Source organism: Podarcis cretensis (assembly GCF_951804945.1).
Source record: "Podarcis cretensis genome assembly, chromosome: 10".
Lineage (NCBI taxonomy): Eukaryota > Metazoa > Chordata > Lepidosauria > Squamata > Lacertidae > Podarcis > Podarcis cretensis.
The window spans coordinates 4,252,565-4,275,339 of record NC_137179.1 but is presented as its reverse complement, the minus strand read 5'-3'; the positions used below and the strand labels follow the sequence as shown (position 1 = coordinate 4,275,339).

The window sequence follows — 22,775 nt, the reverse complement described above, 5'->3', positions numbered from 1 at the left end:
TTGTAGGGAGGGAGGGGAGTCGCGACTCGGCAGAGTCAAAGGGACTGGTATTATTATGGTTTGTTGGAAAAGAATATGTAAGGAAAACAATAAAAATTCATTTTAAAAAAGGACTGGAACAAATTTATACTTTATATGAAAGAAAATTGTAAACATCTGAAAAAGTTTGTAGGTTTGCATTGAAATGTTTTGTAATGTAAATATAAGGGAGTGATTTACCGATAACAAGATGAAATATTATAATAAGATAAAAGGTAAACATGTGATTATAGAAAATGCGGAGAATATAGAAAGGTGTGTGGAAGTCAGAAAGAGGGAGGGAAGGAGGTTGGTGCTCTTATAGGGTAATGTATCAAGTTATAAAATTATGTAACAAAATGTGATTATGATAAAAGTGGAAAACTTAAAAAAAATTCCTGCAATGCGGGGGGTTGGACTAGATGACCCGCAGGGTCCCATCCAACCCTACAATTCTAAGAGGGCATGGCTGGCTGGAACCCTTTAGAGGAGCACTCCATTCCACAGGGACGAGGAACCTGGGGCTCTCAGGAGATACCCTTGCCATTTGCCAGTTCGATTCCCGTCAGTCACGACTACGCAGGTCCTCCATCCCTGCCAGAAAGCAACATTTTCTGGCCGGTCTTCTTTGGTCTTCCTTATTTACAGGAAGGCTAACAGCAGCCAGCCCAGCTACAGACTTATTAGCTGAAGAACAGCTGTTCTAACTACACGATTTGCCTAATATTTCCTTGGCAGATGAGAAGCCTGAGCTTAGATACATAACTTCCTCTCTGGGGAACAGGCAGACATCAGATCAGGCCTTTAAAGCCACGGATGCTATATTTACCCCCAGGCACTCGGTTCATAGATACAGCAGGAAATGCGGAGGCTCTCTGTGTACGACTTTTTTTTTTTAAAAAAATCTCTGGTTCCCGTTTGCAATTTTTACATTAACGATGCCATTTCCATGCTGAGAAAGAGAGGTCAGCGCTGCCTTTGTGCACTTGGTGATGATGCGATCCGGTCTCATGCATGAACAGGTTTGCAGCGTGGGTCGACAACTTGGGGAATTCTTCCAGAGGTTTTGGGGAAACCAAAGTAGTGGATTTGTGTAGGAGGCCCCAAATAAATCCATCCTCATCTTTTAGGTCTCCTGGGGGAGACCTAACTTCCAGGACAGAAACAGATTGAGGTCTATAAAGTTATGCACAGCAAAGAGAAAGGGGATAGGGACAAGTTTTTAACTCGGAGTAGACATGCTAAATGGAGGCAGTGAGAGATTTTACTTTCTTGGGCTCCGTGATCACTGCAGATGGTGACAGCAGCCACGAAATTAAAAGACGCCGGCTTCTTGGGAGAAAAGCAATGACAAACCTAGAGAGCATCTTAAAAAGCAGAGACATCACCTTGCCAACAAAGGTCCGTATAGTAAAAGCTATGGTTTTCCCAGTAGTGATGTATGGAAGTGAGAGCTGGACCATCAAGAAGGCTGATCGCCAGAGAATGGATGCTTTTGAATTCTGGTGCTGGAGGAGACTCTTGAGAGTCCCATGGACAGCAAGAAGATCAAACCTCTCCATTCTTAAGGAAATCAGCCCTGAGTGCTCACTGGAAGGACAGATCCTGAAGCTGAGGCTCCTCATGAGAAGAGAAGACTCCCTGGAAAAGACCCTGATGTTGGGAAAGATGGAGGGCACAAGGAGAAGGGGACGACAGAGGACGAGATGGTGGGACAGTGTTCTCGAAGCTACCAGTATGAGTTTGACCAAACTGCGGGAGGCAGTGGAAGACAGGAGGGCCTGGTGTGCTCTGGTCCATGGGGTCATGAAGAGTTGGACACGACTAAACGACTAAAAAACAACAACAAAGGTTCAGAAGCACAGAGGTGCACAGGACCTGAGGTTTTGCGATACTTTAAATCCAGGGAATTTACTCAGTTGAGGGAAGACAACTTTATCCTTTGCAACATGGAGAAAAATGGCAGCATTTTAGACTTTTCAGTTGAGAGAGAAGGCAGGTAAGAGGTGATGCGATAAAAGGCCCCTGACCATTAGGTCCAGTCGTGGCCGACTCTGGGGTTGTGGCGCCCATCTCACTTTATTGGCCAAGGGAGCTGGCGTACAGCTTCCGGGTCATGTGGCCAGCAGGACTAAGCTTCTGGCGAATTAGAGCAGCGCACGGAAAAACCGTTTACCTTCCCGCCAGAGCGGTACCTATTTATCTATTTGCACTTTCTGGCGTGCTTTCGAACTGCTAGGTTGGCAGGAGCAGGGACCAAGCAACAGGAACTCACCCCGTCGCGGGGATGCGAACCGCCAACCTTCTGATCGGTAAGTCCTAGGCTCTGTGGTTTAATCCACAGTGCCACCTGTGCCCCTTAGGTGATGCGATACAAACTTATTAAATTATGCCTGGCCTGCAGAAAGCGGTCAGGGCGGGGAAGTGTGGTGTGGTGGTTAAGAGCGGTGGACTCGTAATCTGGGGAACCAGGTTTGCTTCCCCGCTCCTCCACATGCAGCTGACCTTGGGCCAGTCACACTTCTTTGAAGTCTCTCAGCCCCACTCACCTCTCAGAGTGTTTGTTGTGGGGAGGAATGGAAAGGAGAACGTTAGCCACTTTGAGACTCCTTCGGGTAGTGATAAAGCAGGATGTCAAATCCAAACTCTTCTTCCCTCTCTCCTAGCACTAGAATTGGGGGGTCTCCAATGAAGCTGAGTGCTGGAAGATTCAATACAGATTAAAGGAATGGCACAGGACGCTGTTAACCAGTGGAAGTCCCTGCCACAGCCCTGAATGGCTTTAAAAGAGGATGAGACAAATTTGCAGAGGAGGAGAGAGCTCTCAACGGCTCCTAGCCAGGACGGCTGCCCTCCACAATTGGAGGCCGCGATGCTTCTGGGTCCCAGTTGCTGGAAACCATGAGAGGGGAAAGGGCTGTTTTGCTCAAATCCTGCTTGCGGTTTTCCCTTGTGGGGGACTCTGGCTGCCCACTGTGAAAACAGGATGCTGAGGAATTAAATTTACAGCATGTAATATAAAAAGGTAACGGGACCCCTGACCATTAGGGTCCAGTCGTGACCGAACCTGGGGTTGCAGCGCTCATCTCGCTTTACTGGCCGAGGGAGCCGGCGTACAGCTAAGCCGCTTCTGGTGAACCAGAGCAGCGCACGGAAACGCTGCTTACCTTCCCGCCGGAGGGGTATCTGTTTATCTACTTGCACTTTGACGTGCTTTCGAACTGCTAGGTTGGCAGGAGCTGGGACCGAGCAACGGGAGCTCACCCCGTCGCGGGGATTCGAACCGTCGACCTTCTAATCAGCAAGTCCTAGGCTCTGTGGTTTAACCCACAATGCCACCCGCGTCCCATAGCATGTAATATATTAAGAGAAAATTTGATGCTAATGATGTACAGATAGTATTTAACACCAGTGAAGCTAGCAATAATGTATCATACTCATGATAATAAATGCTGGAAGTGTAAGGAAAAAGAAGGAACCTTGTACCACATGTGGTGGACGTGCCCCAAGGTAAAAGACTTATGGGAAAGGAACTATAATGAACTGAAAAAAGTGTTGAAAAACATATTTATTAAGAAACCTGAAGCCTTTTTACTTGGTATAGTGGGGGGTGAAATCCCCAAAAAGGATATTACTTTTTTTTCTGTATGCCACAACAGCTGCAAGAATATTATTAGCGAAGAATTGGAAGAAGCAAGATTTACCTACTATAGAAGAACGGCAGATGAAGATGATGGACTATATGGAACTTGCCGAACTGCCCGGGAGACTCCGAGACCAGAAAGAAGAGACGGTGGAAGAAGATTGGAGGAAGTTTAAAGAATATTTTTTTAAAAATGTTAATATTTAAATCTTAGAATAGCTCTGGAAGTGGACATAGGCTGTAGGGTTAGAAGTAGAAGATAGTGTATTTTAAAACAGTATTATCTGTAAGTGATAAAATGTGATTTTTATGGTAAAAGTGTGATTAAAAAAAATTAAAAATTATGATATATGAAACTGCTAAAGATGAGGTAAAATGAAAATCAGATAGGGGGGTCTTGGGGAAGGTCACCTAACAATGCTCAGACAAAATAAGGATAAGACAAGAATTTGTTTGTATTGCTGATTTGTGTTATAAAAGGAATAAAAAATTTTGAGGGGGGGGGAGAAAGAAAACAGAAAACAGGATGTTGGACTCGATGGGCCATTGACCTGCGCTAGCAACCGCTTCTCGTGTCCTCAACAGCTATAATACTTAGCGCAAAAAATAAATGGATCATTTGCAAAGCCCCAGAGAGAGATCTCTCCAACACGCCATTCGTTTGGCTCGCGAACAGAGGAAAACGTCAAGCCCCTTCGTCACCTCCCTCCAGACAGATCGCCCCCCACTCCTTTCCCACTCTATTCCAGATGTCAGCCCCTCCTCCTCTCTCAACAGCTGGAGCCCATCCAAGGCCCACGAATTGTACCCGCCCAGGACAGAGAACATCTGGCGCGGCTGATTCCTGCTCTTTGCACAGATGTTGAAGGATTGACAGGGCGAGAATGTTCCCAAAGTCAGCGGATTGCTTTGATGTCACGTTTCTTTGCTTCCCCGTTCCCACCAACTCCATTCCGAGCAGACGAAGAATGATAAAATTGTAGAGATGGAAGGGATCACCCGCCCTGGGTCATCTAGTCCAACCCCCCCCCTACAATGCAGGAATCTCAGTTTAAAAACCACCTTTCAGTCTTCTCATTTCCAAGCTAAACATACCCAGCTCCCGGATGTTCTGGACTATGAGTCCAGACGTGCTTCCATCAGCCACCATTTCATACAACTCTGTGCTGGACTGGGCTGATGGGAATTGTAGTCCAAAAGGCCACTAGTGAGGCAGGTTGGGCAAGGGCATCTCAGCCAACGCCTGCGCAGACAAACCAAGCTGCCACCCAACACCCCCAGCTCTTACCTGGCAGGTTCTCGCAGTGCCAGGGACGGTGGGGGAAGCCACTGGGCGAAATCTCTGCTGTCTGCCAGTAGCCCTGCAAAACGAAAAGAAATAAAATAAAATAAAATGCCTTGTGGGGGTATGAATTGAGAAAGAAGTGGTTTTGTTAAAATCAAGCACCAGAATAATAGAACCTGTTTTGGGGGGACAGGAGGCGGGCAGGCGTGGGGGACCCGCTGGTCCTGAATGGGGTAACTGTGCCCCTGAAGGACCAGGTGCGCAGCCTGGGAGTCATTCTGGATTCACAGCTGTCTATGGAGGTGCAGGTCAGTTCTGTGTCCAGGGCAGCTGTCTGCCAGCTTCATCTGGTACGCAGGATGAGACCCTTGCTGCCCGCAGACTGTCTCGCTAGAGTGGTGCATGCTCTGGTTATCTCTCGCTTGGATTACTGCAATGCCCTCTATGTAGGGCTACTTTTGAAGGTGACCCGGAAACTACAACTAATCTAGAATGTGGCAGCTAGAAGGTTGACTGGGAGCAACTGCCGAGACCACATAACCCCGGTCTTGAAAGACCTGCACTGGCTCCCAGTACGTTTCCGAGCACAATTCAAAGTGTTGGTACTTTAAAGTCCTAAATGGCCTCGATCCAATATATCTGAAGGAGCGTCTCCAACCCCATCATTCTGCCCAGACACTGAGGTCCAGCTCTGAGGGCCTTCTGGCAGTTCCCCCACAAGTTACAGGGAACCAGGCAGAGGACCTTCTCAGTAGTGGCACACGCCCTGTGGAATGCCCTCCCACCAGATGTCAAAGAGAAAAACAACTACCAGACTTTTAGAAGACATCTGAAGGCAGCCCTCTTTAGGGAAGCTTTTAATTTTTAATAGGTTATTGCATTTTAGTGTTCTGTTGGAAGCCGCCCAGAGTGGCTGGGGAAGCCCAGCCAGATGGGCGGGGTATAAATAATAAATTATGATGATGATGATGATGATGATGAAAACTTAATAAAAATATTTTTGAAAAGAGAGAGATCCAGCAGAACTAGGAAACAGCTTTCACCCGGTTAGCAGGTACTGGCATTCGGGAGCGTCGCGTTGCCAACTTACCAGGAACTTGCTGGCCTTGTCTCCTTCCAAACTGGCAAAGGTGACCTGCAGGTCCAGCGGCAGGATGAGGCTCAGCACCTCTTCGCCGCCGCCTTTCTCGAAGACGACGGGCTCCCGGCAGTCGACAAAGAGTGAGATGCGTTGCGGCTCCAGATGGAGGGCCAGCCGTACCCAGAGACCGTGGGCAAAGGGGTTGCTCCCGGGGAAGACCAAGGAGGCCGGCTCCATGTTGTGGACGGCACGGTAGTCGAGGCGCAGCCGGCCGGACCGGGCGCTGGACACCAGCTGCAGAAGGGGGCGGCCGTCCCGCTTGGTGGCGGCCGGCGAGACCAGGGAGACGAGGGTCCCTTCTGAGGCACGGCTCTGGCGGGCCACAAAGTGGAATCCGAGGGCCGCTTGAACCGTGGACAGCAGGTAGACGGAATAGTCCCAGGGGAGAGTCAGGTGGGGCACCCGCTGGCGGAACTTCCAGGCTGGCACGCCCGGATCGGGACCCTTGGCCTTGGTGACCCCCACGACAGAGCGGGTGACGTTGAGGGCCTCAAGCAGGTCAATGACTGCAAAAATAAAAAGAGAGAGGGAGAGAGATGAGGTGGAGGAGGAAGATTTAATATCTATTTATCTATTCCATTATTTTTCAAATCTATTTTATTAGATTTTCACAAATGCTGTATAAAATTCCAATACATCATCAGGTCCTGTATCCATAAAGGAGCGTCTCCACCCCCATCATTCAGCCCGGACACTGAGGTCCAGCTCCGAAGGCTTTCTGGCGGTTCCCTCCCTGTGAGAAGTGAGGTTACAGGGAACCAGGCAGAGGGCCTTCTCGGTGGTGGCCCCCGCCCTGTGGAACGCCCTCCCATCAGATGTCAAGGAAATAAACAACTACCTGACGTGTAGAAGACATCTGAAGGCAGCCCTGTTTAGGGAAGTTTTTAAGGTCTGACGCTGTATTGTATTTAATATTTGGTTGGAAGCCGCCCAGAGTGCCTGGGGAAACCCAGCCAGATGGGCGGGGTATAAATAAAAAATTATTATTTTTTAAATTATTTTTCCATCCCTTTTCCTGTGGTATTTCCCCTCCAACCCCTTTGCTGCACCCTGTCTTCCCTCTTTTCCTTCCCGATGGAAGGAGGTTAAATCCTGCAGGGCCCTGGTCTCCTGGGACAGAGCATTCCACCAGGTTGGAGCCATCACTGAGAAGGCCCTGGCCCTGGTGGAGGATAGTCTGACTTCCTCAGGGACCTCTAAACTATGGTTGTTCATGGACCTTAAGGTCCTCTGCGGGGCAGACCAGGAGAGGCGGTCCCATAGATAAAAGACAATCCTTCTAACTCAACTGGCAGAGCACCAAACTCAGGCTCACGGGTTTGAGTCCCATGTTTAGGCAAAAGATTCTTTCATTGCAGGAGGTGGGACTATGTGAAACCTTGTGGTCCCTTCCAGCTCTACAACTCTATGATTCTATCATTTGTGAAGCACGTCGTTAAACTGTGGAACTCACTCTTTCAGGAGGCAGTGAAGATCACCAAATTTTATGTCTTTGAAAGAGGATCAGAAGGGGCTACTCTGCTCGGAGGCAGCAATGCTTCTGACCACCAGATTTTGGAAGCCGCAAAAAAACAGAAGCCTTTTTTGCCAGGTATTTTAGGCCAAGACATACCAAAAGAAGCGAGGACTTTATATATGTATGCCACTGCAAGCAGCGAAAACGTTGACTGCACAAAATCAGAAGACTGGAGGAATACCAACTAAAGAACAACGGCAAGAGAAGTTGATGAACTATCCAGAACTGGCAAAAAATGACAGATTAAGAGGAAAAGACAACAGCAACTTTGAAAAAGAATGGGAACAGTTTATATTATATTTGCAGAAACAAAGAAAGTCAATAGACTTGATGGCAGGATTCAAATCAGCATTCATATTATTAGTACTAGAAAATGTTTAGAAAATAGTGAAATATTATACTGTACAGTCATACCTCGGGTTAAATGTGCTTCAGGTTGAGCATTTTCAGGTTACGCTCCACGGCGACCCAGAAGTAACGGTGCACATTAATTCTGGGTTTTGCCGCTCGCGCATGCACAAACGCTCAAAATGACGTCATGCGCATGTGCGGAAGTGGCGAATCAAGACCCGCAGACATGCTTGCACGGGTTGCGTTCTCTTCCGGGTGTGAATGGGGCTCTGGAATGGATCCTGTTCGCATCCAGAGCTACGACTGTATTTACTTTTATTTTTATGTTTTTAGGCTTGATGTTATGTTATTAATAACTTTTTCTGTTAGGAGATAGCAAAGTGGGTGAAAAGAGAAACAAACCACAAGCAGAGGTTGGGGAAAGCCCTGGAGGGGAGGGAGAGAGGAATATATAGTGAATGTTAAGAAATTGAGATGTATGTAATGAATGAAAAAGAAAAATGAAACAGTTAATGGAAGTGGAATACAAAGAGGGAGGTGAGAGAAGGTCAAGGATACAAGGGGATGAAAGATAGAATATGGAAAAGGATGATGTATGTTTTTAAATAGTTTTTGTTTGGTTTGGTTTAGTTTATTGTGTTAGTTTAATGTGTTAAGGTTGTGTTTTGTATTGTTTATGTATTGTATTGTTTTTTCTCTTTTTTGTTCTTTTTTTCTTTTGTTTTCTTTCTTCCTTTTCTTTTTTGTAAGCTCTAAAAGTAATAAATATTATTTTAAAAAAGAAAAGAAAAAGAAAAATGAATAAATTTTTTTATTTAAAAAAACCAACAGATTTTGGAAGCCGCAGGAAAGGAGAGGGGTCTTGCGTTCGAATCCTGCTTGCGCATCTGCTTGGCCACTGTGAGAACAGGATGCTGGACTAGATCCATAGCTGTCAACGTTTCCCCTTTTTTAAAGGGAAATTCCCTTATTCCGACTAGGATTCCTCGCAAGAAAAGGGAAAAGTTGACAGCTATGACTAGATCCTGCAGGCCTCTTCCGATGTTCTTGTGTCCGCAGGGCAGAAATGCTTGCCACATCGATGTGGCGCCCTGTGCGCGAGAGAGATGGTGAAGGAGACTCTCCCAAGCCAGCTGTGACATTGGGCGCACATCTGTGCATGCCCTTCGTAGGTGCCTCTGCTGGATTTGCAAAAAACAAAACAAAACCAAAGTCCGGGGCTGTCACTGTGAATCATTTGCGGGCAGATGCGTCCCCCGGCCCACATAACTTCCGTGTGCAAAAGGCAATGCTCCCTTTGTCGAGAGCTCGGCCAGGACTGAGCGGTGCCTGGGCTCTTTTCCCAGAAAACCCCTCCTGATCCCAGTTTAATTAAGAACAGCTGGGGCTGCTCCAATGGAACTGGGGGGAGGCAGACTGGAATGTGGGGGGAGGAGAGAGAGCGTCTAGGCCTCGGACGCCGAGTGGCCTTTGGAATATGTGGTCAACTCTCGGCCTGGAGTTGGGTGGGTGGACTGAGAAAAGACAGAACTGAAACCCTGCGCCAGCCGCTGCCAATATTTTCGTACCTCTTTCCCCCCATTGCATTGTAAAGCTGTTTGCAAGCCACGGGAACCAGAAAGACACCATTAAGCAGTTGGTCCCTTACCTTTATGGAGACACGGGTGGCACTGTGGGTTAAACCACAGAGCCTAGGACTTGCCTATCGGAAGGTCAGCGGTTCAAATCCCTGCGACAGGGTGAGCTCCTGTTGCTCGGTCCCTGCTCCTGCCAACCTAGCAGTTCGAAAGCACCTCAAAGTGCAAGTAGATAAATAGGTACCACTGCGGTGGGAAGGTAAACGGTGTTTCGGTGTGCTGCTCTGGTTCGCCAGAAGTGGCATAGTCATGCTGGCCACATGACCCGGAAGCTGTCCGCCAGCTCCCTCGACCAGTAAAGCGAGATGAGCGCCGCAACCCCAGAGTCGGCCACGACTGGACCTAATGATCAGGGGTCCCTTTACCTTGACCTTTTACCCTTACCTTTCCCGCCCCGACCTAGCCACAGTGATCCATGTGACGGTCAGCTCCAGGCTTGACTACTGTAATTCGCTCTACACAGGGCTGCCCAGGAAACTCCAGTGGGTGCAGAATGCTGGAGCAAGGCTCCTCACGGGGTCCCTGCCATGGGAGTATATTCACCCAGTGCTTTACCAGTTGCACTGGCTCCCGGTGGAGTATTGGGTCAGGTTCAGGGTGCTGGTTTTGACTTTTGAAGCCCTTTGTGGCTTAGGGCCCTCGTATTTACGGGACCGCCTCTCCTGGTCTGCCCCGCAGAGGACCTTGGGGTCCATGAATAATCACAGTTTAGAGGTCCCGGGCCCTAAGGAAGTCAGACTATCCTCCACCAGGGCCAGGGCCTTCTCAGTGATGGCTCCGACCTGGTGGAATGTTCTGTCCCAGGAGACCATGGCCCTGCAGGATTTAACCTTCTATCGGGCCTGTAAGACAGAGCTATTCCGCCTGGCTTTCAATTTGAATTTAGCCTGATCTTTTATTCCCCTTCCTTCCCTCCCCCTCCCCTTTTTATGAAGATTCCCCGCTCTGGGATCCCACAGCTACGGTAATTCTCCCCTGGTCTTCTCATTGGCCCAAGTAGGACCAATTCAGCCAGCTAGGCCTGGGGATTATCTAATGCTTATTTCCCCAAAATTGATTTTTGAATTTTATTGTTAATCATGTTTTTATACTGTATTTTATGCTGCTTTTATAATTAAAGTGTTTTAAATTTGTTGTTAGCCGCCCTCAGCCTGGTTTTTGAACCGGGAAGGGCGGGGTATACATAAAATATTAATAATAATAATAATAATAATAATAATAATAATAATAATATCTGTCCTGCGTCTTTGAACATTCAGGGGAGCGAGGAAAACTGCTCTCTACTCTTTCCAGTCCAGGCATAATTGGCTATTTTGGTGCCTGATCCAGGGAACGCGAAACAGTCTGAAGTCTCATTGACTCCAGCGGGAAGGGAAGAAGATTGCTCTTAAATGCAAAATTGGCTGGATCCTGCCTCTTTCCCCAGGGAGGGGAAGCCAGAGGACAGAGGAAGGTTCTGCCCCATGTGCTCTAGCAAAGAGGAGATGCGAACAGTTGCTTTTCCATCCAGCCGCCAAAGAAGAGTCTGGTTACTGGGATAGCTCAGTCAGTAGAGTACGAGACTCTAAACCCTCAGGGTGTGGGTTCGAGTCTCACATGGGGCAAAAAATTGCTGCATTGCGGGGGGTTGATCCTTAGGGTCCCTTCCAATTCCACGGCCCTATGATCTATGATCTAAGTGCAAAATGGGCCAGTTTGGGCTCCAGTAAAATTGAACCCCATAAAGGAAAACGTTCAATTTCCCTCTGTGAGTTCGTGGAAACATTTATTGTTTATTTCGTAAAATGTGCACACAGCTTGGTTGTATTTATTTTCAACAATTAAAAAAGAACCTTCAACATGTTTCACAAAATAAGATAAAGCAATAAAATTACCACCCAGAAAAAACGGCAACAATGATTTAATGCATTCCTGAAGTTAAAATGATGATAGGCCAAAAACAGAGCTTGCACGAACTCTGTAAACATCTGGAGAGGCTAGTCTAAACAAAAATGTTTTTAGCATGCGTCGAAAAAAAGTGAAATTGAATCTGCCTGCCTGCTATCAATAGGCAGGGAGTTCCGCAGTATAGATGCTGCCACATTTAAATATTGAGTGTCTTTTGAATGCAGAACATGGGGATCTGCCTTGCATCAAGGAAGAGCCCTGGTCCACCCAGCTCAGTATTACCAACACGGACTGCCAGCAGCTCAGCAAGGTTTCAGGCGGGGCCTGTGCTAGACCTGCCTGGAGAGACCATCAGGGTCTGAACCTGGGACATTCTGCTTGCCAAGCTTAGCACTGAGCCAGGAATCCTTCCAAAGAGGTACACAGAAAGCCGTCTAATACTGAGTAACTCCATTAGTCCATCTAGCTGCATACTGCTTGCACTGGCTGGCAGCAGCTGGCCAGGGTTTCAGGGCAGTGGACTCATCCAGCCTTGCCTGAAGGTCCTGGAGATTTGAACCCAGGACCTGACAGCAGTTTCCAGAAAGAATAAAACCAGTAAAAACAGCTAAAAGCAAATGTAAACTGTCCTGTGATCCTCGGACGAAGTGCTGTATAGAAATTTAACAAACAAACAAACAGACAACCCTCAAATTATGGTAAATATTTCACTTTCCACTTTTTAAAGTTGCAATACCTAGTTACTAGGCATTGTATGTTACAGATGGTTGAGTTATCAGAACTTCAGAGGCTTAACAGCAACACTGCAGAACAAATCTAAGCTCCCAACGTATCCCCCCTTTTCTGTCCACAGCCAACCTCAAAACCCTGCCATCCATTTAACCAATAGAATTTATTCGCCTGTATATAGGATTGTACAGTGTTATTTGTCATGAGAAGACACTCCCTCAATGGCATCTCACATAAACTTTAAAAAGAAATTTAACAAAAATAAAGGTGTAACATCTTCAAAAATAAATATAAAGAGGGAATGCAGACGAGTGTCAAGACGTTTTGGCAGGTCACATTCATAATATGCAAAATATAACTTATTCAAAGCCAAGGGCAAAAGAAATATATCCAAATTTCTCTTTCAAGAAATTAAGAGAAGCAAGAAACTAAAAGCAGATTTGAACACACTGATCCACATTCAAGATATCTGGGTAGACTTGGCTAAGAAAAAAATATTGTTTTAGCAGGCGCAGAAAAGAGCACAGCAGAGACGCCTGGCTGGATGTCCAAGTGGCAAGGAGTTCCATAGGAAAATATGGATTTCTTTAAAAACGTGGAACGGGTATGGCGCCTGGCTACTATTTCAGGATTTAAAAACCGGAGGAAAACACAGACTATAACCCAGTTTTGCAAACCGTAAAGCCATGTTAATGAACGGACCCCAAATACCTGGAGAGGGACGCATAGACTAATCCGGCTAGGCTCTGGAAGAAAAGTTTCCTGGCCCTGTCCCCAAGAGGGTCATGGAATGAGAGAACCGTAGAATTGGAAGGGAACACCCAAGGTCATCTAGCCCAACCCTCTGCGGTTCAGAAACCAGACCCCCGATTCTCAGGGGGTCCCAAAATAGAGAGAGCCAGGAGCTCGGACTCACCGTTGTCCCCATAGTAGTGGAGGGGGGGTTCCTGGGCGGCCCCCGGGAGGCTGTGCCAGGCGCCCTGAAGGGCCAGCGCTGCCCACTGCACGGCGTAGAGCTGCCAGCACCCCGGCATGGCCCCTGCGCCCCAGATTCATCGGGGGGGCACCCAGAGGCGGCGGCGATGGGGCAGGGGCTCCTCTCCAGCCCTAGGAAGCCGCGGAGATGGACGGAGGGATGCGATGCCAGATGCGCCCAGATGCGCGCGGGCGCGGAAGGTTCGCCGCGGGCGCTCCGGCGATGGGGCAGGGTCCTTTCCAGGTGTGGGGATGGGGGTCTCAAGCAGCCCCTTCCCCACAGCGAGCCCTGAAAAGGGGAAAGGTCTGCAAGGAGGAGAAGGAAAGGGGGTTGGGTGAGGATGGGCGCCGCCGCCGTGCAAGCCCGTCCCTGCTCCTCCTTCGGCGGCGATGCGGGGCTGAGCCCACCCCACACCGCCCCACGGGGGGAGCAAGGGGGAGAGAGAGGCTCGGCTCGGGCAGGACCCGCAGCTCCCTGGGTGGGAGCGAAAACCCGAGGCGGATCCCGGCTCCGGATCAGAAGCAGCAGCAGCAGGAGCGCGGAAAGGAGCGCACGGTTAAACGGCGGAACGCGCGCCCGCAGGAGCCAGCCATGGGCATCATCCGTCACTGCATCAGAAACGCCTGCTGGATGAGGCCTGTGGTTCATTTATTCCAGCATCCTGTAATCACAGTGGCCAACCAGATGCCCATCATGGGAAACCCGCAATCAGGATTCGAACTGAGGTCCAGCTCCGAAGTTCCCTCCCTGCGAGAAGTGAGGTTACGGGGAGCCAGGCAGAGGGCCTTCTCGGTGGTGGCACCCGCCCTGTGGAACGCACTTCCAGCAGATGTCAAAGAGAAAAATAACTACAGTGGTACCTTGGGTTACAGACGCTTCAGGTTACATACATTTCAGGTTACAGACTCCGCTAACCCAGAAATAGTACCTCAGGTTAAGAACTTTGCTTCAGGATGAGAACAGAAATCGCACGGCGGCAGCGGGAGGCCCCATTAGCTAAAGTGGTGCTTCAGGTTAAGAGCAGTTTCAGGTTAAGAAAGGACCTCCAGAATGAATTAAGTTCTTAACCCGAGGTACCACTGTACCAGACTTTTAGAAGACATCTGAAGGCAGCCCTGTTTAGGGAAGCTTTTAATGTTAAAAGATTATTGTATTTTAATATTCTGTTGGAAACCACCTAGAGTGGCTGGGGAAGCCCAGCCAGATGAGTGGGGTATAAATAGTAAATTATCATCATCATCATCATCATCATCATCATCATCATCATCACCATCATTAATAATAATATTATCATTATCAAAATCAATAAAAACCAATATAGTGTTACCTTGGGTTAAGAACTTAATTCGTTCCAGAGGTCCGCTCTTAACCTGAAACTGTTCTTAACCTGAAGCACCACTTTAGCTAATGGGGCCTCCAGCTGCTGCCGTGCTGCCAGAGCACGATTTCTGTTCTCATCCTGAAGCAAAGTTCTTAACCCGAGGTAATATTTCTGGGTTAGCGGAGTCTGTAACCTGAAGCGTCTGTAACCCGAGGTACCACTGTACAAATTTGAGGTTCTGCCCTCCCCAAATCCTGGCTACTTCCATGCCATGATAGCTGTGCTCTGCCTCCACGAGGGAAGGCAGGGATGCTTTCGACCACCGGTTTTTGGAAACCACAAGAGGGGAGAGTTGGTCTTGTGTTCGAATCCTGTTTCCCATAATGGGCATCTGGCTGGCTGCTGCGGGAGCAGGATGCTGGCCTAGAGGGACCAACGGCCTGACCCATCAGGCTCTTCTGATGCTCTTAAGGAAGGTGGCACTTGAGGGGTGAAGTGGAAAGTGGGGCTGGGATGGGGGCAAAGGAGGCTTCCCTGGGGGCAGAGAATCAGACAGGGGGCTCTTAATCCAATGCAGAGGTGCAGCAGGACTACATGAGAGTAAGCATGTAAGTATCACTCTGACCACTATCAGAGACAGGATACTGGGCTCAGTGAGCAGGGCTCCCTTTTGTTGTTTATTCATTTAGCTGTGTCCAACTCTTCGTGACCCCCTGGACCAGAGCACACCAGGCCCTCCTGTCTTCCACTGCCTCCCGCAGTTTGGTCAGACTCATGCTGGTCTTTTCGAGAACACTGTCCCACCATCTCGTCCTCTGTCGTCCCCATCTCCTTGTGCCCTCCATCTTTCCCAACATCAGGGTCTTTTCCAGGGAGCCTTCTCTTCTCATGAGGTGGCCAAAGTATTGGAGCCTCAGCTTCAGGATCTGTCCTTCCAGTGAGCACTCAGGGCTGATTTTCTTCAGAATGGAGAGGTTTGATCTTCTTGCAGTTCATGGGACTCTCAAGAGTCTCCTTCAGCACCAGAATTCAAAAGCATCTCTTTGGCGCTCAGCTTTCTTTACGGTCCAGCTCTCACTTCCATATATCACTACTGGGGAAACCTTAGCTTTACTATACGGACCTTTGCTGGCAAGGTGATGTCTCTGCTTTTTAAGATGCTGTCTAGGTTTGTCATTGCTTTTCTCCCAAGAAGCAGGCATCTTTTAATTTCATGACTGCTGTCACCATCTGCAGTGATCATGGAGCCCAAGAAAGTAAAATCTCTCACTGCCTCCATTTCTTCCCCTTCTACTTGCCAGGAGGTGATGGGACCAGTGGCCATGATCTTCGTTTTTTTGATGTTGAGCTTCAGACCATATTTTGCACTCTCCTCTTTCACCCTCATTAAAAGGTTCTTTAATTCCTCCTCACTTTCTGCCATCAAGGTCGTGTCATCTGCATATCTGAGGTTGTTAATATTAAAGGGCTCCCTTTAGGTACATTTTATTGACTTATTGACTTATTTATTTCCTAATTCCACCTCAACTGGAGCTCGAGGTTGCGTAATATACTCAAAAGCAAAAGGAGTGTTTGTGATTCCTTCCTCTCCCATGATAAAGAGAGAGAATAAAGTATTGTGCACAATTCACAGTTGTGCCATCAAATAATAATAATGATGATGATGATGTATTGGGTTCCGTGCATACTTGGGAATAAAAAGCTGCATAAATTTGCTTGCAACAAGTATTGGCGCCATCATTAAAATGCTGGTGTATCAGGCTGCACATTCTGAATGCAAAGCACCCTGGGGCTAAAAAAATATGGCTATCCCACTGGCTACTGGAGTGGCTATCAGGAGAAAATACTGTATTTTTCGCCCTATGGGACACAATTTTCCCCCTCCAAAAATGAAGGGGAAATGTGTGTGCGTCCTATGGGGCGAATGCAGGCTTCAGGAAGCTATCCACAAGGCTTGGGAGCCCGCGGGAGTTCCCGCCGGGCTCACAAGGCTTGCAGACAGCAGCCTGCAGCCTGAAACCTGGGGAGCACAGCGGAGCGCACCCCAGGCAGCTCTCTGCAAACCTTGGGAGCCTGGCGCGACTTCCCGCCGGGCTCCCTAGGCTTGCGGACAGCAGCCTGCATACTAAAGCCTGGGGCCGGTGTGCCCTATGGGGTGAAAAATACGGTACATTGACATACCGGTATGTCAATGGGTGCTGAAGGCTGCTTGGAATGCTGCTGCCCCCTAGTGTACAGATGCGGCACTGTCTAGATGTTTTGGGTGAGTTTTCATTAAGGACAAACCTTTAGCAAGAGGGGGACAGGTAACTGGTACTGCTCTGGTGGGAAGGTAACGGCGTTTCCGTGTGCTGCTCTGGTTCGCCAGAAGTGGCTTAGTCATGTTGGCCACATGACACAGAAGCTGTACGCGGCTCCCTCGGTCAGTAAAGCTAGATGAGCGCCATACTTCCCTCTACAACATGTGCAGAAACTGCCTTCTTGACCGCTGGAACCAATCTTGGTTTTGTCTGCTCAATCGGCCGGAGCCCTGACTTCACTGCAGGGGAAGCCCCAAACTCCCTGAGAGTTCGAGACCCATCGGCTACCCTCACCTGGTTTAGCTGGCCAGCCGAAGCCATTTCCCAGGATTGTGGCCGCTGTCATGCTGACAGCTTCCGGGAGCCACAGGTGAGCGCTGAGTGCAGGTTGGGGACCAAAGATGGGCAAACAACCTCAGAAGGTGCGTGACAAGTCCCACACCAGATATCCTGTTCACGGGTGATCGAAGTCCCAGCAGGGGACGTCAGAACTGGGGGCAAGGTGGCGGGGTGGCAGACAGGGGTCCAGAAGCCAGGAGTCAAGAAGCCGAGGGTCCGAGGGTTAGGAAGCAAGGGGTCACGAAGTCAGGGGTCCGAGGATCAAAAAGCAAGGAATCACGAAGTTAGGGGTGCAAGGATCAAGAAGCAAGGAGTCACGAAGTTAGGGGTGCAAGGATCAATAAGCAAGGAGTCACGAAGTTAGGGGTGCAAGGATCAAGAAGCAAGGAGTCACGAAGGCAGGGGTGCGAGGATCAAGAAGCAAGGAGTCACGAAGGCAGGGGTGCAAGGATGAAGAAGCAAGGAGTCACGAAGGCAGGGGTCCGAGGATCAAGAAGCAAGGAGTCACGAAGGCAGGGGTGCGAGGATCAAGAAGCAAGGAGTCACGAAGGCAGGGGTGCGAGGATCAAGAAGCAAGGAGTCACGAAGGCAGGGGTCCGAGGATCAAGAAGCAAGGAGTCACGAAGGCAGGGGTGCGAGGATCAAGAAGCAAGGAGTCACGAAGTTAGGGGTGCAAGGATCAAGAAGCAAGGAGTCACGAAGTTAGGGGTGCAAGGATCAAGAAGCAAGGAGTCACGAAGTTAGGGGTGCAAGGATCAATAAGCAAGGAGTCACGAAGTTAGGGGTGCGAGGATCAAGAAGCAAGGAGTCACGAAGTCAGGGGTGCGAGGATCAAGAAGCAAGGAGTCACGAAGGCAGGGGTGCGAGGATCAAGAAGCAAGGAGTCACGAAGGCAGGGGTGCGAGGATCAAGAAGCAAGGAGTCACGAAGGCAGGGGTCCGAGGATCAAGAAGCAAGGAGTCACGAAGGCAGGGGTGCGAGGATCAAGAAGCAAGGAGTCACGAAGGCAGGGGTGCGAGGATCAAGAAGCAAGGAGTCACGAAGGCAGGGGTCCGAGGATCAAGAAGCAAGGAGTCACGAAGTTAGGGGTCCGAGGATCAAGAAGCAAGGAGTCACGAAGGCAGGGGTCCGAGGATCAAGAAGCAAGGAGTCACGAAGGCAGGGGTGCGAGGATCAAGAAGCAAGGAGTCACGAAGGCAGGGGTCCGAGGATCAAGAAGCAAGGAGTCACGAAGGCAGGGGTCCGAGGATCAAGAAGCAAGGAGTCACGAAGGCAGGGGTGCGAGGATCAGGAAGCAAGGAGTCACGAAGGCAGGGGGTGCAAGGATCAAGAAGCAAGGAGTCACGAAGGCAGGGGGTGCAAGGATCAAGAAGCAAGGAGTCACGAAGGCAGGGGTGCGAGGATCAAGAAGCAAGGAGTCACGAAGGCAGGGGTGCGAGGATCAAGAAGCAAGGAGTCACGAAGGCAGGGGTGCAAGGATGAAGAAGCAAGGAGTCACGAAGTCAGGGGTCCGAGGATCAAGAAGCAAGGAGTCACGAAGGCAGGGGGTGCGAGGATCAAGAAGCAAGGAGTCACGAAGGCAGGGGTGCGAGGATCAAGAAGCAAGGAGTCACGAAGGCAGGGGTCCAAGGATCAAGAAGCAAGGAGTCACGAAGGCAGGGGTACGAGGATCAAGAAGCAAGGAGTCACGAAGGCAGGGGTGCGAGGATCAAGAAGCAAGGAGTCACAAAGTCAGGGGTCCGAGGATCAAGAAGCAAGGAGTCACGAAGGCAGGGGTGCGAGGATCAAGAAGCAAGGAGTCACGAAGGCAGGGGTCTGAGGGTCAGGAAGCAAGGAGTCACGAAGGCAGGGGTCCGAGGATCAGGAAGCAAGGAGTCACGAAGGCAGGGGTCTGAGGATCAAGAAGCAAGGAGTCACGAAGGCAGGGGTCTGAGGATCAGGAAGCAAGGAGTCACGAAGGCAGGGGTCCGAGGATCAAGAAGCAAGGAGTCACGAAGGCAGGGGTCCGAGGATCAAGAAGCAAGGAGTCACGAAGGCAGGGGTCTGAGGGTCAGGAAGCAAGGAGTCACGAAGGCAGGGGTCTGAGGGTCAGGAAGCAAGGAGTCACGAAGGCAGGGGTCTGAGGATCAGGAAGCAAGGAGTCACGAAGGCAGGGGTCCGAGGATCAAGAAGCAAGGAGTCACGAAGGCAGGGGTCCGAGGATCAAGAAGCAAGGAGTCACGAAGGCAGGGGTCTGAGGGTCAGGAAGCAAGGAGTCACGAAGGCAGGGGTCTGAGGGTCAGGAAGCAAGGAGTCACGAAGGCAGGGGTCTGAGGGTCAGGAAGCAAGGAGTCACGAAGGCAGGGGTCCGAGGATCAGGAAGCAAGGAGTCACGAAGGCAGGGGTCCGAGGATCAGGAAGCAAGGAGTCACGAAGGCAGGGGTGCGAGGATCAAGAAGCAAGGAGTCACGAAGGCAGGGGTCTGAGGATCAAGAAGCAAGGAGTCACGAAGGCAGGGGTCTGAGGGTCAGGAAGCAAGAAGCCAAACGCAGAAAGGCAGGAAGCGTGTTGCTGTGGCAAAGAGCCGAAGGGAAATTCTGACCTTATATCCCTTCCCGGCTCTTGCCACCAGGTGCTGTGAGTTACCAAGCGGCCTCACCAGAACAAACTTAGGAAGGCCCCAGTCCTGCGAAGCCCTACTGGTCACAGGGCCTGGCTCCTGCACGCACACCTGACAGATCCCACCGTTCCCTTAAGTCCAACCCAGGTGGTTAGACCAGGGGTCAGCAAACTTTTTCAGCAGGGGGCGGGTCCACTGTCCCTCAGACCTTCTTGGCGGCCAGACTATATTTTGAAAAAAAATATATATGAATGAATTCCTATGCCCCACAAATAACCCAGAGATGCATTTCAGATAAAAGCACACATTCTACTCCTGTAAAAACACGCTGATTCCCGGACCGTCTTCGGGCCGGATTTAGAAGGTGATTGGGCCTGATCCGGCCCCCCGGCCTTAGTTTGCCTGCCCATGGGTTAGACTATGCCTGGCCTTTATGCAGCTGCCGTTCTGATCTAAAATCGTAGAATCAGAATTGTAGTGTTGGAAAAAGACCCACCAAGGAAAATGAAGAATATATGTATGTGACAACGGCGGCGAGAGTCTTAATAGCACAAGGATGGAAGAACGAAGAAACCCCGACAAAAGAACAGTGGCAAGAGAAACTGATGGACTATGATGGACTATGTGGAACTGGCAAAACTGATGTCTAAACTATGTGACAAGGACAACTGTGACTTTAAAGAAAAATGGGAACCTTTTACAAAGTACCTAAAGAAACAACAAAATGAACTGGACTCCTTGGCAGGTTTTGAGTAAACATACACAAATTTATTCGTTAACATAACAGATGGATCATTTAGAGATTTTTTACGTTTTTATAACATGCAGAGAACAATATGTGTTGATAAATCAGAGAGAGGAACTGAGGGAAGTCGTAGGATATGCGGAGATGGGAGGGGGGAAATGGGGGGAAAATATAATTGTTGAAATACTTTGTTGTTGTTGTTGTTTAGTCGGGTCCGCCTCTTCGTGACCCCCTGGACCAGAGCATGCCAGGCACTCCTGTCTTCCACTGCCTCCCGCAGTTTGGTCAAACTCATGCTGGTAGCCTCAAGAACACTGTCCCACCATCTCGTTCTCTGCCATCCCCTTCTCCTTGTGCCCTCCATCTTTCCCAACATCAGGGTCTTTTCCAGGGAGTCTTGTCTTCTCATGAGGTGGCCAAAGTCTTGGAGCCTCAGCTTCACAATCTGTCCTTCCAGTGAGCACTCAGGGCTGATTTCCTTCAGAATGGATAGGTTTGTTCTTCTTGCAGTCCATGGGACTCTCAAGAGTCTCCCCCAGCACCAGAATTCAAAAGCATCAATTCTTTAGCGATCAGCCTTCTTTATGGTCCAGCTCTCACTTCCATACATCACTACTGGGAAAACCATAGCTTTAACTATATGGACCTTTGTTGGCAAGGTGATGTCTCTGCTTTTTAAGATGCTGTCTAGGTTTGTCATTGCTTTTCTCCCAAGAAGCAGCCTTGCCGTGGCAAAGGGGCTTGAATAACTCAGAGAAGCTATGAGCTATGCCGAGCAGGGCCACCCAAGATGGACAGGTCATAGTGGAGAGTTTTGACCAAACGTGATCCACCTGGAGCAGGAACCGGCAAGCCACTCCAGTATCCCTGCCAAGAAAACTCCATGGACAAAGACAACAGGCATATAAAAAAATAATTTGTTATGTTAAAATAATAATAAAAAAATTCGGACAAAAAGAATTGTAGTGTTGGAAGGAGGTCAGGATCCAACCTCGGACTTTCTGAGATGTTCCAACCCCAAAGTCTCCCCTCCCACTGAGCCCATCTCCTGAGCCTGGAGCAGAGGGGAGATGGAATCACAGCTGAGCTCCCTCTCACCCTCTCCCACCCACCCCTCCCCACTCACACAATGACCCCCAGCTGGCCCCCTTAGTAGCTGCGATGTTTCTAACCTCTCCATAGCTCCAGTCTGCTAATCCTCTTTGTTAGCAAAGCCTATTACCCAGGATGAGTGTGTGTTAGAATGGGGCAAGGCAAGGGTTCCCCCCCCCCCCTGCACACCTTGCTGTCCCTCCCCCCCCCCTTCCCTCCCAGCCACACACCGAGATCCAGCTTGCAACTTTCGCAGCCAGAAAACGCACTGCCCACATTCTGGTCCATTGAGTGGGGTTAATCTCATAGCCTATGTCATTCTCCCATTGTTTTTTGATTGGGTCTAGGGGGTTTGTGGGATTTTGGAGTAGTATTTTGTATATTGCGGATACCGTCCCCTTACTGTTTCCCTTTGTTGTTAGGAGGAGGTTTTCGAAGGTTGTCAGGGGCCTAGTTGCTGCTGATTTTACTGTTGGGTTGTTTAAGAGGGCATGTAGTTGCAAGTATTAGACATCACCCCAGAATTGGCCCCACTAAACATCTTCCAAGACAACAATGCCCATTTACACCACAAAGAACTCATAACCCACCTACTTTCAGCAGCCAGTAACTCCATAACCAGACACGGGAGAGACCTGTCAGGAGTAAGCATGGAGCAATGGTACCGAATAGGATGGGAAACAGCCTTACTTGAAAAATTAACCAATAAACTGAAACTGACACGGGGACAAATAGAAGAAGACGCCTTCACCGCGGTATGGCTCCCCTTTATCACATACACAGCCCAACAGGACAACGACAATAATCCACCAACAGCATATGAATCAATATGGCTAACCTGATCCAAAATACCCACCCACCCCACTCACACAACCACACCCTAGGCCAACCCCAACCTCTCTCACCACCAAAGGAACACAAGTGAACAGCACAGGCAATGCTGACACCAAACCCTACATACATTAAGCATAATAGAAACATCTTCTTTAAAGTCACGGTTGTCCTTGTCTCACAGTTGGTACGCCAATTTCGCCAGTTCTGCATAATCCATCAGTTTCTCTTGCCACTGTTCATATTATCCAATGGGGAAAATATCAGGGAAATTGTATTTTCCTGAACAGGTTCTCCACCTCTTACACACAGTCATCTGACCTCTGCTTCAAGACTTCCAATGAATCAGAGAATCGGTCCAGTAT

At 49.3% G+C, this 22,775-nt stretch overlaps 1 protein-coding gene across 3 annotated transcripts in view; it reads right to left on the bottom strand.

Annotated features, from left to right (window-relative positions):
- KCP (kielin cysteine rich BMP regulator) overlaps positions 1-13,580 on the bottom strand; it is a 190,074-nt gene extending 176,494 nt beyond the window's left edge. For all 3 annotated transcript variants that reach the window (XR_013842776.1, XR_013842777.1, XM_079992103.1), the window contains exons 1-3: positions 13,124-13,580; positions 6,037-6,593; positions 4,950-5,022 (exon numbers count right to left, since the gene is read on the bottom strand). Coding sequence is in view for 1 of the 3 variants with exons in the window: in XM_079992103.1 (XP_079848229.1) it covers positions 4,950-5,022; positions 6,037-6,593; positions 13,124-13,241 (748 nt within the window). In the remaining 2 variants the exon portion in view is untranslated. The remainder of the gene's footprint in view (positions 1-4,949; positions 5,023-6,036; positions 6,594-13,123) is intronic.
- Between the last annotated feature and the right edge of the window lie 9,195 nt (positions 13,581-22,775).